Source organism: Tripterygium wilfordii, chromosome 22, assembly GCF_013401445.1.
Source record: "Tripterygium wilfordii isolate XIE 37 chromosome 22, ASM1340144v1, whole genome shotgun sequence".
Classification (NCBI taxonomy): domain Eukaryota; kingdom Viridiplantae; phylum Streptophyta; class Magnoliopsida; order Celastrales; family Celastraceae; genus Tripterygium; species Tripterygium wilfordii.
In genome coordinates this window covers 12,385,830-12,395,244 of record NC_052253.1, presented here as the reverse complement: position 1 = coordinate 12,395,244, position 9,415 = coordinate 12,385,830, and the positions used below count along the sequence as shown (strand labels likewise).

Sequence of the window (9,415 nt, the reverse complement as noted above, 5' to 3'; positions counted from 1 at the left end):
TGAGAAGGTGAATTGAGGAGTGGAGTTTGTGATTTTTGGGAAGCTGAAGTCTTCTGACACCATTGTTGCTTCTTCAATGTATATGTGTTTATGGTATAGTGAAAGAAGAAGAGAGAGAGAAAGCAGAGCATATATATATATATACACACACATATATATATGTCTGAGTTTATTCAAATTTAAGGAAAAGATAAGTCAAGCAATATTAATGGAGAATTGAGTCATCTGAACTACCTCCGGATTTTTCGGAGAAAACATGCCTCTCTCTCTGTATGTGATGGTGAAACTCCATTGTTGAAAGCTACATACAACCCACAACAGTATTTATTGGGATGGAAAAAAATTTTGGTGACCGAGAAAGATTTCCATCTAATGACTGACATGATAAGTTGGGTCAAGACCGAACATTTGGTCACAAGGGTATTTCTCTCAGTGATAATCGAACTCAATTTGGTCTAAGAAATATTAACCACTAGAGTATCACCCGAACTCAATTTGGTATGAGAGATATTAGGTATTAGAGTATCTCCCAAATGGTTATACGAACTTGAAATGTTAATACCTCTTGTAGATTATCATTTTAGGAAAAACAGATCAACGCATTGTTATTCATGCATCGTAATGAGAAGGACAAGAAAGCTTACAACCATTTGTGGGAAAACTAATGCCTAATTTTATTTTATTTTTTTAAAATTTATATATATTATATGAGTAGTTGAGTGGAATTATGAAATTTATTATAATATCTGCCCTAAATGGTAGGATATGCCCCTAAAAAGTTGGTATTACACAATAATGAGAAGGAATTGAATTTGTGGAATTGAAGAGGAGTCACTATCCATTTAAACTTTGGAAACCCTAATTTTTGTTTTAGTGCTAACAACCATTGGTGACAGGATTAAAGGTTTTGTTCATCACCAATGGACACGTGGACGAGGTTGTGGTCCAGTGATATTTAATTTGTTAAAGACATAATTTTCAATTCAATAAATTCTGGTCTTCTCTTATCTGTCCAAACATATAAGATATTTATTGCTATAAAAAAAAAATATAAGATATTTATGTAAAGATATTCTGGTCTTGGTTTTCTGAGATTTCAAGTTCGTAACTTTGGTTATTAGCTGTTTGAATAGATGTCTCTCCAATGCTAAAATTCAGTAAAATTTGTGTATTTTGATTGAAGTAAAGGTAGTTGTGGCATGCAATATGTTTGTGAACAGGTCAAGATTTGCCTACCCTCATGTGCCAATACCAAACTAGCAAAGATGCTTTACCCTAATGACTAGAAGTTGGCTTAGATTCATTGGCTACACATGCATTGTCCCACACAACATTCTCATTGCCTTGGACATCATGGGTTCATGTATACACCTTCACTAAAAGGACCTAAATAGGGGTAGGAGAGGTATCTTTTATAGAGTGCTTTACTAGGTAACATTGCAATATGGAATGTGTGACAAATCATCACACTTTCACACTAGCGTCGACTGTACTCCACTTGAGGTCTTCACCCGACTATGCCTTCACACATTTCATATTGCGATGTTACCTAGTAAAGCACTCCATAAATCATCACACTTTCACACTAGTGTCGACTGTACTCTACTTGAGGTCTTCACCCGACTATGCCTTCACACATTGACATACATAAAGATGGGTTTTTGCTTTGATATCAGTTGTCATGAACCCATACACATACACTAAAAGGACCTAATAGTAGAGGGAGAGGATACCAATTATATAATGCTTCATTAGGATAGTTGTTGTATGAGGTCTACTCAATACTAGATACGGTCTTATAGAGGTCATATCTAAGCGATGTGAGATACGAACCCGAGTGACAAGGTGAGTAGCTTAGTTGACGAGGTGGGTCATATATATTCAAGTCTCATTCCCTTTTCTGATAAAAAAAGTAGTTTTATTTTTTAGGGCTTTGTTTGGCAGTTTGGAGAACTATCGTCCATTTGCTTTCCCTCGCTTTCGCTTCTTCCAAACAAGCGGTAAGTAGTGAATATGAAGGAAATAGAGACCTTGTGGGAGGACGTGCGGCAGCTGAGCCTTGGAAATGGCGGAGAGATTGAGCGCCTGGAGTTGCCTCCAACCCCACTACGCTTCCTCAGAGACTTCGTCTCTCAAAACAAACCTTGCATCATCTCCAACGCCACCCTCCACTGGCCAGCTCTCTCTCTCTGGCCCGACCCATCATACCTATCCGAAGCCCTCTCCGACGCACCCCCTGTCTCCGTCCACCTCACCCCTAATGGCCGCGCCGACGCACTTGAGCCTCTCCCTTCCGGCTCTCTCTGCTTTGTGTCTGCTCATGTGGAACGCATGCCTTTTCCCCAGGCTCTTCGTTTGGTCTCTGACTCAAATCTAGGGTTTGTGACGTACCTACAGCAGCAGAATGACTGCTTTCGATCAGAGTATTCTGCGCTGTCCTCTGACTGCGACCCGCACATCGATTGGGCGACGGAGGCCCTGGGCTGCCTTCCTGAAGCGGTGAATCTATGGATTGGGAACGATCGATCGGAGACCTCTTTCCATAAGGACCATTACGAGAATCTATATGCAGTTGTCTCTGGCGAAAAGCATTTCCTTCTCCTTCCTCCGACCGACGTCCATCGCTTGTACATTAGGAATTACCCTACTGGCCATTACTCTTATTCACATGTGACTCTCTGCACCAGTGCCAATCACAACTTTGGTTCTTCTTATGTAGAAATCAAGTTGTAGATAGACTGACACAGTTTTTGTCCATTTGCAGGAGACTGGAGAGTTCAGATTGGAACTTGACAAGCCATCTAGATATGTGCCTTGGTGTAGCGTTAATCCATACCCTTCTCCAGAGAGTAAAGAACAAGAAATGTCGAGATTTCCATTGTATTTCAATGGAAACAAGCCATTTCATTGTACAGTCAAGGCAGGGGAAACTCTATACTTGTATGTGCTTTCTAATACTCTTATGAGCCACTGCTTTTTATTGAGATTAGAAGTAGTTGTGAGTTATTTAATCATGTTCAACTAATTGACCATTAGAATTAATCATTAAACCAAGCTTAAGGCTCCATTTGGTATAGAGTATGGGTGACAGAGTATTTGTTAGTCGCTAGAGTATACGCTGTCGATTTATGCTGAAGTATACGCTGCAAAATACATTGTTTTGGTGTTTGGTGAAACTGAATTTAGACATGCAGTATATACTGTCAATCTACCAATCTACAAGACTACAACAGATTATGATCTACACCATGCACCAATCTGGAAGACTACTACAGATAAAATAGAGCTTTTAGAGCTTTTAGGTCTAGTAAGTTGTTTGAGAAGATGGTGTTAGTTGTATTAAGCTTTGTAAGTGACAATGGCCTGTTGGAATATGTTTGCATCTCTGTTCACATATGTAAAAATTAAAATTGAAGTAAATTCAAGGTGCAACACATAATATATATGTTTTTGAATTATGAAGTTATCATTCTTGATTCATTTCCGAATTCGTTTGTGGTAAATGCTTTGATGTAGTAGCGAAATAGAAGTGCCGGGAAGTCAAGGTACATGTCAACATGTGTGTTTGTTAGTGGTGCAGCCAGAGTAGATTCATCAGAGGCTAATTTTCTTAAGTTGTGCAGGCCAAGTATGTGGTTTCATCATGTTAAGCAGAGTCCAGATGACGAAGGACACACTATTGCCATAAATTATTGTAAGGATGTACATGGTTCTTCCTATATTGATAAAACTCTGTACATCAGTTAAATGATATCTAAACAATGGAACTTCATTTGGCAGGGTATGATATGCAGTTTGATATCAAGTACGCTTATTTCAACTTCTTGCAATCAATTCGTTACCATTCGGCAGTGGCTGAGCCTGAACGTGAGGAGTCTGTTCGCGATTCATCTGCAGGTGATAAGCCTGTGTCAAAACAACTCAAGACAGGCAAGATGATCGATTGTAATTTACTGGCTCATGTGAATGGATAATCATTTTTGGGTCTTCAAGAAAGAATTTAAGATCATAGTGGACGACCACCTATAATATGTACAATTTGGAGGGGCTAGTTGGAAGAGTTCCATCTCCTGCATGTGATTGATGGTTGTGTCGAGCAATTTCCCTGCAGTTTTGGTTCATGAATACCTCTCCAAATGGATTCTTGATGCCCTGTGCACCAATTTTTTTTTGATCATGACCAATGTATTTTTAGCGCTAGAACAATGTCCTAGATACTTGATAGATTCTTGAAATGGAAGACAAATTTTGCCCTCCATATTTTGGGGATTGCACTTTCTTAAGACGGCATGATTCCAGTTACTCCATGATGCCTCTCAAGTTCGTATGTTTTGACTCAAAATATATTCATCATATAGGCTATCATCCAAGTGGTTAAATGAACCAGACCTGGTTCAGTTATAAAGTTTTGATGCACCCTTTGTTTAATGGAACAATAGCATGATAAAAATGCCCTACAACACAATCCATTCATAACATAGTTTTACCAGTACATCGGCAGTAAGGCTGCAATAAAGTTGTCTGAAATTACAACTATGACAGTAAGCTTTCCTGCTCATAATCTGCAAACCCCCAAGACAACCAGGGTAAAAACAGCACTGCAAAAAGGTAGCAGTTAACAGATAATAATTAGAAAAAACCAGAGCTTAAGGTTGGATTATTTTACAAGGGGTGTTTGGATCAACTGTTGCAGCTGATGAACAACATGAGACATCCTAGGACGCATGGACGGAACATGCTGCGTGCAAGCATACACAAGGTCCACCACCTTTTGAATCACGCTAGCTTCTGGAACGTCGGAAGAAGATATTAGGGGATCTAGGAGCTCTGGATATCGATGTGCCTGCACCAAAGGTGTCGACCACTCAAATATACTCTGCCAACCCACTGAGTCAACTGCTTGGGCGGGTCTACGACCAGTTACTATCTCAAGCAGCAGCACCCCAAAGCTGTAAACATCACTCTTCGTTGTAAGCTCGTTTCTGTAGACGAATTCTGGAGCAAGGTACCCATATGTTCCTCCTGCCATCATTGTCCTCTCATGCATCACTTCCCATGGTACAAACTTAGAGAGACCAACCCCCATCAGATGTGCTCCGAAGTCTTCATCAACCAATACATTACTGGCACGGATATCCCGATGCACAACTTGTGGCTTAACCTTATCATGCAAGAACCTGTAGGAAACAAAGAAAAACAAAAATAATTAAGCAAATTAAACAACGTATAGACGAATAGCACAAATTAACATAAATACGAGTTCAACAACCATCAGAGGTGCTCTGTGGCAGCAGATCCAACAATGTAACAACAAGCATAACGAGCTTCCCAATATTCTTCTTCTTTACCATGAGAAGAGGTTTTTAAATAAAGAGTTCAAAAGAATTTAGCATACATACTTGAGCCAACAACAATGAGAAGACAATGTTGCAAAGACAAGAATCACAACTAGAAAAAAAAAACAGCAAAGGATAAGAACAAAAAGAACAGCTAGAATGCAATTTCTCAAAATACTCGGTTCAAGGATTTAAACGTACGCGATTCCTTGAGCTAGAGTAGTGGCAATTTTCATTCTCATCTCCCAACCCAAGCTCCTACCACCTCTTGGCACATGATGCAGCCATCTGTCTAACGGTCCATTAACCACAAACTCGTATACTATGTAGCGGTCACCATGATCATAGCAGCATCCCTTAATAGCTACCAAATTCGGATGATGAAGCCTAGCAACTCTTCCAATATCTGAATAGAACTCCTTCTTCCTCTGGAAACTAGACCTTTTCAGCCTCTTAACTGCAACCCTTGATCCATCAGGTAAAAGGCCGCTATATGTGCCGCCTGTTTTAGCATCTCCAAGGAGACGATTTCCTTCACTAAAGTTCTTAGTAAGTGACCTTAGTTCCTCAGTTGTAAAAACTCTCCACGACGGGGGAACTAACTCAGAAGCCGCTGGATTAGATAATTTGCGAGACTTTCTACGCCTCTTGCTCCGCCTATTTGCAAGTAGCCAAATCACAACAGCTGAAGTTGTGCAGAGGATCAATCCACTGACCACTCCAAGGATAATAAGATACTCCCTATGGCAATGCATGTGGTAACATTTACTCCCTGGAGAGAGAGAGAGAGAGAGAGAGAGAGAGTGAATTTCTTAAAATGGGACAAAAGTTGATATCAAGCAAATGAGCAATAAACCAAATTTTCATTAAGTTGCCATCTAGGCTGTGATAAAGCAGCATAGTCTAGATACAACTTACGAGAATTCAAAATTGAAATGCATGATATATGCAATAGTGCAGTAAGAGAGGACATACCAATACCGAGCATGCAGATATAAGTATGTGACGTATTGCATTCCTTAGGAACAATGGATCTGGTTCCATTTGTCAGCAGTGTACAAGAATCAACTGAGATATTCGTGTGGCATGACGAACTTGAGCAATTGGAGGGAGAAAGCAATCCATAAACAATTGATTCATTCCAATAGGATATATTGTCGGACCACCTCCACTGTAAACCAACAGTATAATTAACAACAGTATAATTAACACCTCTCCCTCCAATCCAGCAGCCGTTGACACCTCGGCCACACAACTTCTGTGCAAAACTTAGCTCTTGAGATGATGTAAGTGCTGCTAAGTGTCCACCGTACTTTTTACAGGTGGTCTCCGACTCACCCCACGATAGGGAGCTATTTTCATGTCTAAAGCACTTATCCGTTTTAGGACCGATTTCCCAGCCAGAAGGGCATGGTCCTGTCCACCAACGGACGAAACAGTTCAATATAACAGGCAGTGCTTCTTTGAACATTATAATTAATTTCATGAAAATTGGTATAAGTACCATCACCTCAAATTCAAAATCATATCAGAAGTTAAGCAGGGGTGTTGCTCAAGAGATGTTGATACCACAGATAACAACAAATTGTATTCACAATGACTTTCTTACCTTCTTGACAACAGTGACCAGCATTCAAGAAAACATAAATAACATACATTGATAAATGAAAAGCTAAACAACTGTTTTGTTCAGAAAACCATGGCACAAGGCTTCCATCATTCTTGGTTCTGACTTCTGAAGGGGGTATATGTGCAGCAGCTATAGCCGATAACTCACCACTTTGCCAAGCTCAAACCATGTTTACTTTGAAACAACTTCAATTAAATTTTTTTATTAAATATACAGGAATTACCCATCAATTTTGATTTCCTATATTGAGAATATTACCTTCTATCTATATCTATCAATACATCTTCCATCTGCAACAAAATGCACTCATCCAATTTTAAGGAGGTATATTTATATGATCGGAAAAAAGAAACAAGAACTTCCTCAAGTCACTCACCATATTAATTCCCTGGGAAATTAACTATAAATATCACACTTCTCATGAAGCCATCAAAAACTTGTGAAACCGTCTAACCAAATAAAAACAAAGAAGAAAATAAACAATAACCCACACCTTGTGCGTCTCCATTCTTGGCAGCAACCCAATCCCCCGAACTCGAATTTCCAGCGCTCTACAAACACAAAACCAACATTTCACAACATAGGCTCACAAAGCACCAGAGCTGGAATCTCTAAATACCATTCACTCCATAAACTTACAGTATCCAAAGCTGTGAGTTGAAGCGCAGTTTGAGCAATAAAAAGCAGAAAAATACGCAGATTCCTCAGCTTCATTTCCATTACACACCTTATCCCATGAACCCTAGAAAATACCCAGTTATGAAAAAGTAATCAGCTGTTTATCAGACCGCAGTCCCCCTAAAATTCACCATAAAATGAAGATAAAAGTCCCCTTCTTGGAATCCAAGACAAAGACAAACAAGAAAATTTAAAGATCTAAAGCAATTGTTTGGGCTGGATCAGAAGAATAAATGAGAATTCTGAGAATATAACTTACTCTACTTGAACCCAAATCAAAATTAAACATCATCAGTCATCAGTCGGGGTATCACAGAAACCTCAAACACACGACCGAAGAAGTAGTAGTAGTAGAGAGCAGAAGACATGGGAATATTTTGCTGAAATCAGAGCTCAAAGTAGAGGAACCGTTGTCTTAAACCCACAAAGCTGTTTTATATCTATATATATATATATATATATATATATTTTATTGTTATTTACATTTTTAAAAATGCATTTTCCCCAAATTTTAATATTCCTTTATACCTCATGTCAACCACTTTTTTTTTAATATATATAAAAAAACTATTTTCTGTTAAAATACACATCAATTTTGCCTAAAAAAAAACTTTTTTATACAATTAAAAATTGGTTTTTATATAAATTAAATATCAGTTTTCATCCACCTGTTATCACGAGCTAGACTTGAGTAACCCAATATAATCTGTCGTCAGATGAAAAATAAATTTATATGCAGGCAACTTGAGAAGCCAATCTGAATTTAAATTTATATGAAATGTCTGAATCATATAAAATTCATATGGTATGGTCGTCTCTTATCAAAAGAAAAACAGAGATGGGTTTCGAGGTGTGCAGTTGGAATTTTAATGTATAGTGTGTTAAAAGCTAATAGAAACCAACAAGACTTTGACTTCTATGTAAGAAATATACACCCAAGTGAACAAATTTCTTCCTTTACTTGACGAACAAACTTCATGGGCTTGATCACCATTTCTCTCTTTTGGGTCAACCTAATTTGAAAGCCCAATTTTATGAAGCCCGGGCCCAAGTTTAAGCTACTGTAACAGATTTAACAGGATAGCCATCAACCAGAACCAAAAGCCCAAAAAACTTAATTCATGGGGTTCGTTCAATTATTTCTCTTTAAAAAAAAAAACAGAAAATAATTGTCAATATTTCGACTCGTTTATTAATCTTAACTTGCAACTTCAATACCTCGGACAAAGGAAAATAGTACATTTTTGCCCAAGTTTAGGAACATAAATCCAAATAAGGATGATGATTCATCAACATAGACATAATAGAATGCTTTTTTTGTTGAGTAAGCGGGGCGGGGATTCAAACAAATAAATAAGTGGGAGATTCGAACTTGAGTACCATCAAGTTATGGTATATGTCTTAACCAAGTCAGCTGTGGGATTGTTGGAGATATAATGGATCACTAAATCATACCAAAACCAATGTTTTAAAATACAGGTTGAATCCAAAATTAGAAGGGTTACTGGTACGATTTAATAAAATATCGGTTAAATATCGGTTCAACCGGTTGGTTTCCGATATAAATACTGGTTGTCCGGTTTAAAAAAATTCAAATTTGATAAAAAAAATAACAAAATAAATAAGTAAAAAAAAAAACACTCAGAGTAAAAGTTGAACCTAATTGAGATATAAATGGTTATGTTAGACTTGGATTTTTATAATTTATATGATTTTGTTTGATTTTCTTATAAGAATGTTTGTTAATTTGATATTTACTTTGGTAATATTG

The 9,415-nt window shown here is 37.9% G+C and overlaps 2 protein-coding genes across 2 annotated transcripts; one reads left to right on the top strand and one right to left on the bottom strand.

Moving 5' to 3' along the window:
- The first annotated feature begins 1,937 nt into the window (after positions 1-1,937).
- LOC119990645 (bifunctional peptidase and (3S)-lysyl hydroxylase JMJD7) lies at positions 1,938-4,148 on the top strand. The gene is made up of 4 exons (XM_038836653.1): positions 1,938-2,670; positions 2,765-2,940; positions 3,624-3,694; positions 3,781-4,148. The coding sequence occupies exons 1-4, from the start codon at positions 2,014-2,016 to the stop codon at positions 3,972-3,974; spliced, it is 1,098 nt and encodes a 365-aa protein (XP_038692581.1). The 5' UTR covers positions 1,938-2,013; the 3' UTR covers positions 3,975-4,148.
- A 293-nt stretch (positions 4,149-4,441) lies between these two features.
- LOC119992115 (C-type lectin receptor-like tyrosine-protein kinase At1g52310) lies at positions 4,442-8,064 on the bottom strand. Its single transcript, XM_038838746.1, has 6 exons — positions 7,904-8,064; positions 7,606-7,708; positions 7,460-7,517; positions 6,312-6,752; positions 5,538-6,108; positions 4,442-5,177 (listed from the first exon to the last, which is right to left on the bottom strand). The coding sequence occupies exons 2-6, from the start codon at positions 7,684-7,686 to the stop codon at positions 4,658-4,660; spliced, it is 1,671 nt and encodes a 556-aa protein (XP_038694674.1). The 5' UTR covers positions 7,687-7,708; positions 7,904-8,064; the 3' UTR covers positions 4,442-4,657.
- Between the last annotated feature and the right edge of the window lie 1,351 nt (positions 8,065-9,415).